Source organism: Cynara cardunculus, assembly GCF_001531365.2.
Source record: "Cynara cardunculus var. scolymus isolate 2C chromosome LG 6, CcrdV1, whole genome shotgun sequence".
Taxonomy (NCBI): Eukaryota; Viridiplantae; Streptophyta; class Magnoliopsida; order Asterales; family Asteraceae; genus Cynara; species Cynara cardunculus.
The window spans coordinates 17704294-17720562 of record NC_037533.1 but is presented as its reverse complement, the minus strand read 5'-3'; the positions used below and the strand labels follow the sequence as shown (position 1 = coordinate 17720562).

At 31.9% G+C, this 16269-nt stretch overlaps 1 protein-coding gene across 1 annotated transcript; it reads right to left on the bottom strand.

The window, feature by feature from the left end:
• Positions 1-1015: 1015 nt before the first annotated feature.
• LOC112514900 lies at positions 1016-3294 on the bottom strand. The gene is made up of 2 exons (XM_025121532.1): positions 3132-3294; positions 1016-2416 (listed from the first exon to the last, which is right to left on the bottom strand). The coding sequence occupies exon 2, from the start codon at positions 2408-2410 to the stop codon at positions 1241-1243; it is 1170 nt and encodes a 389-aa protein (XP_024977300.1). The 5' UTR covers positions 2411-2416; positions 3132-3294; the 3' UTR covers positions 1016-1240.
• Positions 3295-16269: the final 12975 nt, after the last annotated feature.

Sequence of the window (16269 nt, the reverse complement as noted above, 5' to 3'; positions counted from 1 at the left end):
ATGAAAATAGGTTGCTATTTCATGCATTTAGCCCTTTATAATATAATGAGTTCATTCTTCCAGAAGCCCAAATTTTCATTCCTGGTTAAATTGGGAGAATCAAAACTCATTCCCATTTTTATTCTCTGTCATTTTCATTCTTTAGACCGAACCAAACAGCCCCTAAATGTCTTGGAATACTGTTTTATAGAACTTCTGTAAAATCAAACAATTTTACGCCTCGAGTATAAAGAGTTAAACAATTCAACGTCTTATGTGAAAGTATAATAATAAATTGATAGGACGTTTATGGACATCCTAACAACTTTTTCGGAATACTTTCGAATTGAAACGCTTATTAGTCTGTTATATTACACTATTGATATGACACTTTTGAAATAAAAAACTTACTAGTCTTCGTAAAAGTGTTGCAATAAATTGATAGACGTTTTCTAATGTCCTAACAACGTTTTTTTGAGACGAGTATCCCACGACAAAATGTGTGCGTCGTTAAAAAAAACCAAAATCAGAAATAAACAAAAAATTGTTAGAACGTCCAGATATATCACACTTAATTGTTTGGCAGTTGCTGAATGGTTTGGTGCAGAATGATTAAGTGGTCAGAATGATTAAGAGGCTTTCATGATATAATGCAAAATGAAATATAATTGTTTAGTAATTGTTTACAATGAAATCAGAGCGCTTAATGGTTAAGGGAGACTTAGTATACAAAATCATTCGGAAGGTTTTAGAAACATTAAGAGGCAAACTTTTTTTTTTTTGCCAAACAAGATTCACCTATTAATGATTCGGATGTTGCCTTTTAATGAAATATTAAGAGATAAACAAACAACCCCTTAACATCTTATTGTAACACTAGACGTAAAATTGTTAGGTTCTATAAACTCAAGTCCAGTAAAGCATTCTACAAAATCCGATCCAATTTATCGTAATCGAGTAGTTAACATGTTGGTTAAGTATCATATTGATGTTGATTTTATCCTTAAGTGGTAAAAATGAGAAAGGAACTCTAGAATTCACATGTGAAGATGTTCAAATTCACAACTATTCATAATGAATACCATCCATAGAAGAACAAGAACTAAACTCAAATCTCAAAAACAGAGGTGTTAAAACATAAAGATCCATAATTACATGCATTAAAACAACATCATAAACTAAAGCAGTATTAATCATCAGTTCTTTTGATTCTAAATCTCTAAATGTCACCTGTGAATCATGCCCCGCTGATCCGAAAGCTTTAGAAGAAAGCCCGACTCCCGTAAAACACTCGAGACTGTGTGCTATTCGGTGTCGGTATCTTCTGATCTGAGCTCGAGTTTCCCGAATCGGTCTGCTCCCTTTCCACGTCCAACGGCAGCTTCATCTTAGCCAGCGATTCCGTAAACTGTTGCATACTCTTCATATATAAATCCACAAAATCTTGCTGAACCACCTCCTGTTCGGGCTTGATGTTCACCACCACCACGTTCTTCGTTATCGGATCGCCGCCCAAAGAACGCCTCTCGGCATCACCGTCTTCTGCGGGTTTTTCCTTTAGAGGCGAATCATATTCTTGATTTGCAGATTTGGTGGTTACAATGGGAGCCGAAGCACATTCGGATCCGTTAGTGGACACGCTCGTGGGTGGAGAGTCGGGTTTTGGTGTCTCGATGGCATTCGAGAAGCCGAAATGGGGTGCGTCGACTTGATCATCGGTGTCGGACGAGACCAAACTTTCGGAGCTAAGACCGAAATATTCAGAAACCATCATATGGTTTTCATTTGCTAAATTGGGATCCGGGAACTCGATTCTGTCGAACTCACTCGAGTCACATTTCAGTGGTTCTGAATCAGTCACAGTTCCATTGGCGGCAGGTGGCGGGGGGATGGCGATCACATCCGGTGAGGCTCCGGCGTACGACAAAGATAAGTCAACGAAACCCGCCGGGGAATGGAAAAGATCCGTGGACGATAAAGTGAACTCCTTTTCGAGTTTCCCATTCTTGATCAAGATTTCAGATAAAGGGATCAAAGCAAACCCTAACAACTGATCTTCAAGATAATTTCTCACCCTGCTCAACATAAAGATCTCGCATTTAAGCGAAGAATCGACCGTTGGGACGTTAATTTTGAGGGTTTCGTTAAAGATCGGATTTTTTCCGCCCCCGTTGACGGTCTGAGTGGTCACGGCCTTTTCGGGATTACTAGTGAAGCAAATCTTGGCATAAACATCTTGTTTATGGTATATACAGATGTTCTGAATGTCTCTAGCTTGATGAATGCAAACCTCAAGAACACCGATAAACAGTTCGTTTGCTTTCGTTAGGAAACCCGGAGTTTTTGTAAACAGATCGAGATTCGGGTTTCTGGGATGGGAATACACAGCGGAGGTCTCGAATGGTGAAACAACAGATTGTGGAGATTCCATGAAAACCTGGGAAAGAAGATCAAGATTTTGAAGAATTATGATCAAGAAACAGCATAAATTGGAGTTTAATCCACCATTTTTCAGCAAATTTTATGAAAACTAAACAGGATGAACCCTAGATGATGAACCAAATTCATAATTCTCAACTAATCATCAATTCTGATTCAGAAAAACAGCATAAATTGGAGTGAATTCACCTTTTTGCAGGAAATTTTCAGAAAACTAAACAAGATGAACCCTAGATGATGAACTGAATTCAAAACTCTCAACTAATCATATCAATTCTGATTCAAGAAACAGCTTAATTCACCTTTTTGGAGCAAATTTTCACAAATCTAAACAAGAACCCTAAATTATGAAGTATCTGAAGAACAACTATTAAGCAAACATCATAAACCCACATAGAAAAACAGATTGAAAACCTAAACTGAATTGAAAGAAGAGATAAAAACACCCTCAAAAAGTGAAACAGGAAGAACCCTAATCTTGATCTGAACTCCCAATCCCCAATTAGCAAGAACTGATCCAGTAAACCCAAATTTGACTCCAAAACATCTACACAACACAAATTCCCAACAATTGACTCTGTTTTACCTCAAGAACAGCTCGAAATCATTAACAATAAGAATCGGAGACTACAGATTGACATAAAGAGTCCAAGAAGAAAGCAGAAATGGAAAGCATATATCAAATATAAAAGGAAAGTTAGGTCATATCTTGCCTTTTTTAGAGCACCAAGTTGAGGAAAATTCTTGAAGAATTTGTGATGATTCCCAGAAAAATCTGCAGGAAATCGAGTTCGAGAAGGGAGAAGAAGAGGAATAATGGTAATAAATAACGTTAAAATTGTGGAATAATCTTGTCTCCTGAATTCAATCGATGGGTTTTTTGAAGACTGTGTGGTCTGTGAAAGCTTCTGCGTTCGTGTGTCCCCATTTTTATAAGTTGGTGGGTATTTTTTTTACTATTTTATATCTATAAGATATTATAAATTATTTTATAAAAACTATTTTTTATGTATGAATTACTGTATATTGATATATATAATTTAAAATTCAAGATTATAAATTATGCATAAGTACAACTTATTAAAGTTTCATGTTTGAGTTCGTGTAACTAGCTGTAGATAAATATAATCAAATACATGATAAATATCTCATTTTAAAATATAAAAAATCTAGAATATAATAAGATAATTATCGAGTTCTAATAAAATAATTAATTATTATTTTTATAAGAAAATTATATTATTAAACCAAATATAAATTACTTTGTTATTGAACTTAAATTAAATTATAATTAAAAAATCTGAATTAAAAAATTACACAAAAAATGATGAATTTTAAATAGTTAATTTAATACTAATATCGATATAATTTTATCAAATTTTTATGATATTTTTTAAATTTATATTTTATTCAAAAATAAAAACAGTCATTTTTTCAATTTCACATAAGACCATATTATAACATCGACTGAGATAAAAAATAAAATAAAATATTAAAATCAAGATGTATCTCGCTGCGTTGCGTGAATACCCCCTCTAGTTTTAATAATAATAAAAAATTAGTTAAAACCTCTCTAGATCCGCAAGTGACAAGTCTGTAATTTACGGAATGATCGAACTGTAAAAAAGTTTATTTTGGGGACTCGTATTTATTTTATAGATTTAGTCTCTACACTTACAGACCTTATTTCAAAAACTTCGTTTTTTACATTTTGACTCTTCCACAAATTGAGGATCTGATATTTATCCACCTGGTGACATTTTGGTAAATTTAGAAGAGAAATGGCCAAATAGATGAAACCGCAAGTCGAAAATGACTATTTTAATTAATTATACTTTATTAAACCACGATATTGATTTGATGTTAAAAAATAGGGTGGGTTAAATGTACCCGCTATCTATACTATATTATAACACATTTGATAAAAACTCTTAAAAACTAGTTTTTTATGCATGAATGACGCTCTAGAATATAACGTCATACTTTATTAAGCTATATCTTTAAAAACAAAGTTCTCTAAGGGGCTGTTTACCAAATTTTCTATCAAGTCGTGTCCGGATAAATTTGTCTGTATGGATAAATAGGTGTTGTTATTTACTTTTTTATCTGAACCAACAGTCTGAATAATATAAATGACCGATTTACCCCCCAATATTAATTATTTGAACATCAAAACAAAAAATCATAAAGAGACCAAAGATGGGTGTCTGATATGGGAAGGAGGCAGTGCTTTAAATAAGGGGTAGGAGTGTCATTTTTGTGGCTGAATGGGGACAACACACCATTTTTATCTGTACGATTAAGCCATGTTCGGTGTGAATAAGCCATAAGTAAACAACCCAAATGAGTTGTGCGAATAAGTCAGATAGACCAATAAGTCTAATTAAGCCACAAGTAAACAGCCCTTAAGCCCACAAGTGGCAATGGGCAAACATAATTTCTCTTGTCCTTTTTACTGTACATATAATATTAATTGATACATTTATGTGACGAGACTATTAATCTTAGGAGAATGCTATTTACATATTTTTTTTTAATGTTATAATCAAGTCATTTCATGCATTGGGAATGTAAAAATCATGTATTTAATGTTGATATGTACGAGGAAGAAATTCATGGGTAGAGATACAAAGGGGTGCATTTAGCCCAGGGACGGACCTATAGTGGTGCATATGATGGCCACAAGCGGAATTTTATTTCACCTGGGACCTTCTGGTACTTTTGACATTTGGAACCAAGCTCAAACCAATCAGGCACCACCGTTGTGGTTAAAAAAAAGTGCAACCATATTAATATGTTGTGTGACACCGTATATATCTTGAAAATACAATGAAAACAAGTTTTATTTGGTCGAGTTGGTTTGCAAGGCTCTAATTCCACCCCAGACCCGAGTTCGAATATTGTTAGTGTCACTTCTTAATCAAATGGTACCACTGTTTAAAAAAAATTATATATATTTGTTTCTTACAATTAAACGGTACCACATCGTCGTTTTTTGCCATTGAATAATTATTATTCAAATAAGTATTTTATTTTTATTTTATTTAAATTAATACAAATAAACAAGACGTGAAAAACTAGCAATTTAGCATACAAAATTGGGATTAAATCGACGGCTATGATAACAAAGTGTTTTTGTTTTACATTATACGTGTCACGTGTGTTAAAAGCATATTCGATATATTATCTAAAATTAAAAAAAATGATTAGGTTTTTGTTTTCTATTTTGTTATAACAGATTTTTTATATTGTTCTTTAAAATAAAAAAAACCAGATAAAATTCCAAGTTTAGAAAAATACTCTAAAATTTGATGTGTGGAGAGAGAAACTGGTTTGTTATTCATTATCATCAATTAGATTGAATTATTATTATTATTATTTAGAAAAAGTTTAAAAAATACAACGAATTATCCTATTTTGAGTGATTAAGTCTCTTGATGATTTCTTTGAATGGTAAACTATTAAACTTTCTTATTTTGAATGATTAAGTCTATAAACTATTTATTTGAATGAAAAAATCATTAAACTTTTTTTATTTTGAATGATTAAGTCTCTGAACTATTTATTTTAAGAAAAAAAAACCATTAAACTTTCTCCTTTTGATTGATTAAGTGCTTGAACATTCTTTTTTAAAATAAATTTAAAAGTTGGTTACCTGTATTTTTTTTAACCCAAAAAAAGTTACATTAACCGACTACTAAGAGTTCGATGGTTCATTTATTTTATTATTTTTAAAATCAGAGTCTTAATCATTCAAAATGTGAAAAATTGATAGACTTAGGGGCTGTTTGGCAATTGTTGAATGGTTAGGTGCAGAATGATTAAGTGGTCAGAATGATTAAGAAATTCTCATGATATAGTACAAAATGAAATATAATTATTTGGTAATTGTGTACAATGAAAATAGGGCTCTTAATGATTAAGAGAGATCCAGTATACAAAATCATTCAGAGAGTTTTAAAACCATTAAGAGGTAGATTTTCTTTTTGCTAAACAATATTCATCTCTTAATATGATATGTGATAACTTCAACCTTAAGGTTTTATTTCACATGATTTTTTTCCTTCGACATATAGTATTTAATGTATCGATTAACAAATATTTGTTTCACAATGCGTTTATTTCATATGTATACGGTTCACAATGTGAAACATATTTACATGTATTTTTTGTTTAACAAACACGTAAGAAAATTCACATAGTGAACCGCATACGTATGAAACAAACACATTATGAAACAAATATATCTTAATATATATTCTAAATTATAGTCTTAGATGAAAAAAATCATATGAAATAACACATGACGTATAAGTTTTCAAAGTTATCACAATTTTATGGTTTCTCAAAAAAAGATCTCATACGTACGTACATACATACATACATACATACATACATACATACATACATATAGGTGGAGTTCAAACGTGAACACCTCCATTTTACGAGAACGCGACCATTTTACGAGAACGCAAGAACATCCTTATCACATGTGATAATATGCGTAAGGGGGCCCTGTGATGTGCAGACGACGTGTTCTACGACTTAGGCCACGCCAAAGGTTGTTTGCGTCTATAATTTAGTATCACATGTGATGATCTTGATGGATTATAGTATCATATCAACAAGACCTTTGTCACATGTGATAATATTTATGAGAGAGCTCAGCGGTGTAAGGACGACTTGGCCCCCAACGAAGATCGCATCAAAAATCGACCGTGTCTCTGATTTAGTATCACACATGTGTCATATGTGATGAAATAATAGTATCACATGTGATTGTCTATAATAAAAGGATGTTATCGCATTCTCATAAAATTAAAGTGTTCTCGTTTGAATCCTTCCATATATATATATATATATATATATATTATTTTAAACCATATCATGTTACATATACCTACAAAAATACATTCAAAGATAATTGACATGTTATTATTATTTTGGTTATAAGTTAGAATATTAATATAGTCAAAAAAAATATAAAATTAAATACATTTTAACCTTAAAAATCATCAAATCGAGACAAAAAAAATGCTTGTATTTTTTCGTTAATTTTTAAACGGTGTTTTACATATTGCAACTATGTCTTAATTTTTTAAAATTTTTATAACTTTAAAATATTATTTACGAAAGATATGTGATAGCAACATATTTTAAGTAAATCCTATTTGATAATAACTTTTTTATTTTAATTTAATAAATAAATCAGTATCTTCACAATTGAGTTGTCTCAACATAGATAGATGATAATTTATTGGGTAACTATTTATCGGATGTCACATGTATTTCAGGATAGTATGACAAATATCTGCAATAAATACCGTGAGTTTGTTTTTTAGTAGTCATTACTAAATGGTCCGTTTACAACCACAAGTGTGGTGTCTAATTGGTTTGAGCTTGGTTGCAAAAGTCAAAAGTACCAGGAGGTATCAGATTCAAATATAAGGAGAAATAAAAATCTTCTTGTGGTCACGGAGGTTCAAATGCGATGACTCCAGTCTATCTGCAAAACAGGTAGTTGCCCTGGAATTAGTCGGCTCGCATAGCAAGTTGGATATCCAGTTTAACAAAAAAATGGTCTTTTTACAAAACACTTACCAGGTAGGTGATTATCAGGTGTAACTTACCTTACCAAGTGAGCTTATAAAAACCGATAATCTTATCCAGTAAGAAGTATAATAAGAATCGAAAATTTTACCAAGTAATTGATGGATAAATTTTTTATCCAGTAAACAGTTATTCAGTAAATTACCACTTACTAATAATCTATTTTAATTACTGATAAGGTAAATGATGATGGTAATTTTTGACATTAAAAATAAACGTTTTATAAAAATTATAAACACAATTATTGATAAAAAAATAATTATATAAATAATTTTTTATTTCATTTATTTAATATTTTTTAGTTTTAATATTATTGGGTTAAAATAGACTGGTATAATGTGAATGGGCCCACAACTACGCATGTGATGACGAGAGTGGAGTCCAATCAGGTGAGTGCGACCACACCATATGCAGCCTAAGACAGTGGGTGCCACGCTCTTGTTTTGTTCTTTTATCATGTTTAGGCCCCGAAAGATTCGAGATTGTCAATGGGACCCATCAAGTTTTCAACACTGTACAAATGGGACCCCTTGGCTTTTAAGTATTATTTTTTCAGTCCTTTGTCGGTGGAATACTTTTCAAAATTCATCAACTCTAAGGCCAATCATGATTCTACTATTTTGTAATTTCATGATTGGGAAGGGTAATTTGGACTTTTAACATCGAAATTAATCAATCTGTTTTGTAATTTCATGATTGGAAAGGGTAATTTAGTCTTTTAACAATGAAATTAATCAATCTGTTTTGTAATTTCATGATTGGGAAGGATAATTTAGTCCTTTTACAATTAAACTAATTGTTCGTTATGATAATTGTTTACCAAAATTTGTGAGATTAAGTTACGGGGTCGTTTACCAAATGCTACGTGGATAAGAGCTTATTAAGTCACATTACCTTACCGGATGAATATGGTAAGGACCATCAATCTTATCCGGTAAGAACGAGACAAGGACAAGAGTCTTACCTGGTAAGTGAGAGCAATGACTCTTACCATGGTAAGAGCTTACCGGGTAAATTGTTGCATACAATGTCGTTTTTGTAAGCTAAAATCTTACCCAGTAAGTAAATGATAATGTTGAATTTAGCGGTAAGCACTTACCTATTAAGTGTTTGGTAAACGACCCATAAGTTAAACTTCCTTTCTACAGGAATATAATTAGGGTGCCGTTTACCAAGCGCTTACCAAGTCACTTTACTTTACCGGATGAACATGACAATGACTAAAAATCTTACCAGGTAAGAGTGAAGAAAAGATTCGAGAGTCTTACCCGGTAAGTAATGACGAAGACTCTTACCATGTTTAGCGCTTACCGGGATAAATTGTTGCATATGATGTGTTTTAGTGAATAAAATCTTACCCGGTAAGTGAGGACGAAAACTCTTACCATGTTTAGCACTTACCGGGATAAATTGTTGCATATGATGCGTTTTAGTGAATAAAATCTTACCCGGTAAGTAAACAATTGTGTTGAATTTTACCGGTAAGTGCTTACCGGGTAAGTGTTTAGGTAAATGACCGCTAAGCGTTTGTTTGACTTAACATAATGTTTTTGATGGATTTAGATTTCGAGGAAAATTTGAAACAAAAACAGAATCAGGATGGAATCCGACTCCTAATCCGAACAAATCCTGCAAACCAACCCAAAAACAATTGATATAAATCGTTGTTATCTCGTCAATTATGTACTTTCCTTTCAACCAAAAGGCGGGATTGGAATGTAGTGTACATCCGCACTGAAAAGCTAAATGTGAACAACCATGTTGTTAGAACAAAAATAAAAATTCTCCTTGAGGGAGTGGTTGTTTTCGTGATGAAATAAAGGGGAAGTCCCTTTCTTCTAGTCTTTATTAATCTTTTTTGACGTATTATCCCTTTCATCTTTTTTTTTTGAAGTATATAATATTTATATACAACAAATGCAACAAATAAACTCACATACACCCTCCTCATCTTTGGTGAAGTTTGAACCCCCGACCTACTAGGAGACTAATGACTACGATACCGCTAGATCAAAGACCCTTTGGTCCCTTTCATCTTGCTATCAACTATAACACTTCAAGTCCCAATCTTTCTAAAGAGACTTAAGCAAGCAATTATGCAGGCGCCAAACTCCCAGTTCGTTCACATCTTTCTTTTTTACTTTAAACATACAATGCATCAGCTAACACACCCATCAAAGTAGTTAGTGGGGGTAATTGATCTCGAGCAACTGTATATATGAACTGGATAGTTCTTTCCTGGCTATATATTTGTACAGTGCCAGCTCAAGCTGCTTCAATGTGACCACGCTGGATTATTGGGCATGACCGTACCAAAAAAAATAAAATAAAAAACGTTCTGGCATATTCGTGATATCGACGTTAGAACAAAAGTTAGCCTTAGCGAGCATTTGTAAGAGTCTCCTTGCGGATGTTCATGACTTTAAGTTATTCGGGTTTCGCTACCTGATTATTTCGCAACGCTTTTCTCTAACAAGATGTTTACTTTTGTGTCGAGGAATAATTGGTTACAAAAGTCCGAGTTATGGGCAATTAATTTTTATTACTTAATTTGGAGGGAATAAAAACCCGTCACCATTTCTCAACAACTTTGTTGCAAAAGTTTTCGACTTTAATCAAAGACCCGTTTGTATTTAATGCATCTCGATGACAAAAATGGGTCAAAACTCGTCACTTCCGATGTACCCGGTTGTTGACAATTATAGATGAAACAATATTATATATTATTTTTTTTCCCAATATTACATCTAGATAAAAATCATATTTATATTATCATAAAATTTGTATTATATTTATACAGTGCAAATCAAATGCAACATTTTCAGATGTTGGGACCCAATGAAATTTAATTCTAGACGTGGATCCTTTATTTTAAGGAGTATTTTTGTTTTTAAATTTTTAAACGTGTAACCGCCTTATTCTTAACCGCGATCGCCTTATTCATAACCGTTGATTGTTTAATGTGTGGTGTAGATGAAATTGTATTGGTTGCAACATCTAAGATGGTTGCATTTGATGAGTACTCTCTCTCTCTCTCTCTCTCTCTCTCTTTATATATGTATATATATTATGAAGTTTATTTTGCAAACCATGTTATTTGTACAAATCGTACAAATCTCATTCAACTAATTATAATTTTTCATTTTTTTATTTTTTTTGTAATTATCAGAGGCTGATTAATCATTTTCATCGTGGAAGGTGTTAATCATGGATATTATCATCTTCATTATATTAATTTTAAAGATACTCATTAAACAATTTCATTAAAATTTCACAAGTATAATATGAAACAATTTCATAACCATATATGAAACAATTTAATTTAGAAAATATTATATGGAATAATTTCAAGAAACAAAATCATTAAATTAAACAATAAAATCGACGGATAAAGGTGCTTTGCACGGTTTGTATAAATATGAGTGGTTTGCATTTGATTGTTTCTCTCTCTCTCTCTCTCTCTATATATATATATATATATATATATATATATATCATGAGTATATTTCAAATGCAACCATGTTCATTTGTACAACCAATGCAACTCAATCAATTGAGATATTTATGGAATTGATGAGAGTTCATTTATTATGATTTGAATATTTATGAAAAATGACTAAAGTTTATTAATTATGATCAATAATTTATATTAGAAAACGATCAAAACTTTTATGAAATCACATATTTATCAAATTAAATGGACTATTGAGATTATATTGGTTGTACAAATGTAAAGGGTTGTATAATAACTCACCGCTATATATCAAATAGGAGCTTAATGATTTGCTAACCTCATATATTATGTTGACCATTAAAATTATTATCATAACGTATTGTTTCGTATGATATTTTTTCCATTTAATACTATAATTTAATATGTTATTTAAAATATATATTTGTTTCACATGTATGCCGTTTAACAATATAAAACTCTTTAATTATATTTTTTTATTTCACAAACACATAAAAAAAAGTTCCCATTGTTAAACAAACACATCATGAAACAAATATTTGTTAATCACTACGATAAATTCAAATCCATAAATGGAAAAGAGTCACGTAAAAATAACACAAAATACATCAATTTTTAAAGTTGTTACAATTTAATGAGTTCTCTAAATTATGTCAATTAAATTTTATTAAAAATACATGAAAAATAATACAAATCATTAAAATATTATTATATAAATAATAAATATAATTATTTAAAAATATAAATAATTGAAGATATTGTGAGGTAGGTATAGCACTTGTTGGTGTTACCCAATAATTGTCGTCAATTAATTATTCATTGCCTTTTGATTAGGAATGAATTTTTATGCTTTAAAAAGAAAAAAAAAGTCCCCTCCGTTTTAAACACCAAAAAGTCTTTAAAATTTAGAAGGTAAAATTACAATCATACCCCTCACTAAGCTTTAAAAAATCTAGACGGCCTTAACTTTTATGTCTCTATCCCGTGGTTATTTTGGTCCCAATTACACTTTACATGTGACCTTGTTTACTTTTTCAAATATTTTATTTAAAAAAAAATGTAATTTTGATTTATTTTTGTTATATTTTGAGAAATTAATTTTTGATGTTTTTTTTTATTTTAAAAAATTAAAACAAAACAAACTTTTTTTTTCTTCCTCGGCACGATAGAAGAAATTGAAGTTCATTCATTTGTATCCAAATTAGCCAACGCCCCCCACCCCTGCCCCCACCATGTTACTATTATCATTGTCATGACCCCACCCTTAACCGCCACACCACTACTGTGTCGTTGTCACAACTGCCACCTACCCCGACCCTAAACCCTGATCCACCATTGACCATCATGCTACTATCATTGTAGTTACATCTATCACCCTCGCCCTGTCACCCACCCACACCAAGTCACCAACCCTACCTCGTCACTAACCACCATGCTACTACTGTCGTTATCACAATCGTCACCCCTCCCTCACACCCGGCCACCCCAATAAGATATTTTTAAAAAAATATTTATTTTAACTATTTACCTACTACTTTTACCACCTCTACTTGATATTTACCATAATTTAAAATTAATATTATAATTACTTTTAAATAATTTATTGTATTTTATTATCCATAAAGTATGTTTTCATTCCATGTTTTATTACACTTTTTTTTCCTATAAACCAAATGTGATGGCACATGGGATCCCAAAAATAAGTGGCCAATGTTGGGTTTCTTTTCTTTCTTTCAAAATAAATCAAAAGGGTAATTTGGTAATTTTACTAAAAATACCATAATTTTTTAATTAAATAAATAAATTAATTAATTAAATATTTTAATTGAATCTTGAAAACCATAATCCCTCCAAATTAGACTATTGACAATCAAGTTCTTCCTTTATACTTTTTAACCCCTTTTTTCTCTCAAGTTGACAATTGGGTCCAAAAGTCACCCCCACTTGATAAGAGACTTAGGTACATAAAAAGTCTTTGAGTCTATTTCTTGTCATGCTTTTTTTATTACAAGAAAAATAAAACAATATAAAACTTTAACGATTGCGATTTTGACTTTAAAGTCAGTGTATAGTTTTGTTCGGTTAAGATCGTTTTCGTATCTGTTGTAAGCGAATAGACGATACGAAGCCACTTTAAAGATGTTTGTATGTATATCTCTGTAAGTAAAGATGCACATATGTATGTGTTACTTTTAGCCATTAGATGTTCAAGAACCAAGATTATTTTGAGGGGTTTTTTTAGTCATGAGTGTTTGAGTCAGCTTACACACACCCACTGATCATTCAAAGCGACCATAAAAGATCTGGAGTCAAAACCACAAGCGTGGTGTTTGATTGGTTTGAGATTGACTCAAAATGTCAAAAGTACCAGGAAGTCTCAGGTTCAAGTCCAAGGAGGAATAAAAATCCTCTTGTGGCCACAGAGGTTCAAATGCGGTGACTCCGGGCCATCTGCAAAGCAGGTGGTCGTCCTGAGATTAGTCGACTTGCATAGCGGGTTAGATAATCAGGTTAATCCAAAAAAAAAAAATCTAGAGTCATGACAGTTGAATCTCTATAGCAACAAGAGTTTTGGCAGTTTGTATTCAAACCCGTGGAATATGAGATTTTCGTTACACCGTCGGAGTCTTGATGATGATGAACATTTGATTATGGGTTTGTTTTAGTTTGTAATGAATTATCAGATTGAAACCCATATAACAAATATGAAGAATAGTGATACGAATGAGAAATGGATATGATTATGATTGATTAGTGGATTAACCAGTATGAAAAATCAAGAAACTTCCGAATAACTAGCTTTTTTTTATCAACTACCCCCAATTGTTAGAGCATTTCAAACAGGTTTTATATAATTTTTTTTTCTTAAAATAGAGAACCAAAAGTTAAAATCTCTAAAAAAACTCAGGGGTCGTTTACCAAATGTTTACTCGGGTAAGCGTTTACCAAGTCATATTTCCTCACCGGATGAATACAAATATGACAAGGACCAAGAATCTTACCTGCAAATGACCGAGAGTCTTACCCAGTAAGTGATGGTCACGACTCTTACCACAGTTAACGCTTACATGGTAAATTGTTACATACGATGTCGTTTTGGTAGACTAAAATCTTACCCGGTAAGTAAGCAATAGAGTTGGATTTTACCATTAAGCGTTTACCGGGTAAGTGTTTTGGTAAACAGTCACTTACATTCATCTGCACACAAAATTTTCCATTTTAGAGTTTTTAACATAAATTATGCCATTATAATATTTTATAATTTATCATTTCTCTACACTTTTAAAAATATTTTTTTATAAAATATTAACAATTCACACTATTGGTGGGATTGAATAAAATAATCAGTTCTCTCTCTCTCTCTCTCTCTCTCTCTCTCTTAACATCAAGTTTTAGAGAATTATTTAAACTTAAAGTATTTTCACGTTTTTTTTTTATTAACTTGGATATCCAACCCGCTATGCGAGCCGACTAATTCCAGGACGACCACTTGTTTTGCAGATACCATGGAGTCACCGCATTTGAACCTCCGTGGCCACATGGGGATTTTTATTCCTCGGATTTGAACCTGAGACCTCCTGATACTTTTGACATTTGAAGCCAAGCGCAACCCAATCAGGCACCACCCTTGTACGTTTTCTGTATTTTAAGGTTCTTTATATAGAAGCTGCTGGAAATACTTTTAGAAAGAGAAGATGCCACCACTAAGTTCATTAAAGTACATCGACTACCATTATTAGCTATTATCTACTTGTCTTGAAATTATCACATAAAGTTGTTGTATACTGTTAATTTTTGTGCAAGCACTGTTTTTTCTCTCTATCTGTGTTTGTGTAGATATAGACAGTTGATATGATACAATAAATTAATCACTTGATTATAATTGCATATAGTTAAGAACAAAGAGAGAATGTATGGAAAAAGTTTTTTTTTATTAACCTGGATATCCAACCCGTTATGCGAGCCGACTAATTACAGGACGACTATCTGCTTTACAGATAGTCCGGAATCACCGTATTTGAACCTCCGTGGCCACAAGAGAATTTTTATTTCTCCTTGGATAGAAAAAACTTTTATTTCTTTTCTCAGGATGATCTACAAAAGAAGGGGAGCCTTCCTTTTATAAGAAATGATAAATTTGCATTTATTGTAAAAAAAAAAATATGTGTTTTAAAAGATTCTTATTCATTTGTCGAAATATGAAAAATTAATCACGAATTCACGTCATCGCTTGGATAGAGAATGATTCCTATATACAAAGATCAAGTAATTTGGGCCTCTTGATTGGGTCTATACATTGGGCTTTTCTGCTTTCAAGCCCAGCCCATTAAGTTTAATACATGTAAACTAGATGTCGTTTAAATTAGGTCCTGTTCGGAACTGGTTATGCCTCACTAGGGGTGTACAAAATCCGAACCCAAACCCTAACCGAAAATAAGGTATTTATGTAAACCCCGAATACCTCGAAATTCGAAAATCTGAAAACCGACTTTTTGGGGGAAATTTGGGTTCGAGTTATATTTGATTTTTGGCCACAGGATCCTTCCGAAAACCTGAAATATATATATATATATATATATAATACTAGAAGCGTACTCGCGCAATGCAGCGAGATACATCGTGATTTCAATATTTCATTTTATTCTTTATCTCAATCGATTTGTTATAATATGATTTTATGTGATTTTGAGAAAGCGATGATGTTTTTATTTTTGAATAAAATATATGTTTGAAGATATCATAAAAATTTGACAAAAATATATCGATAT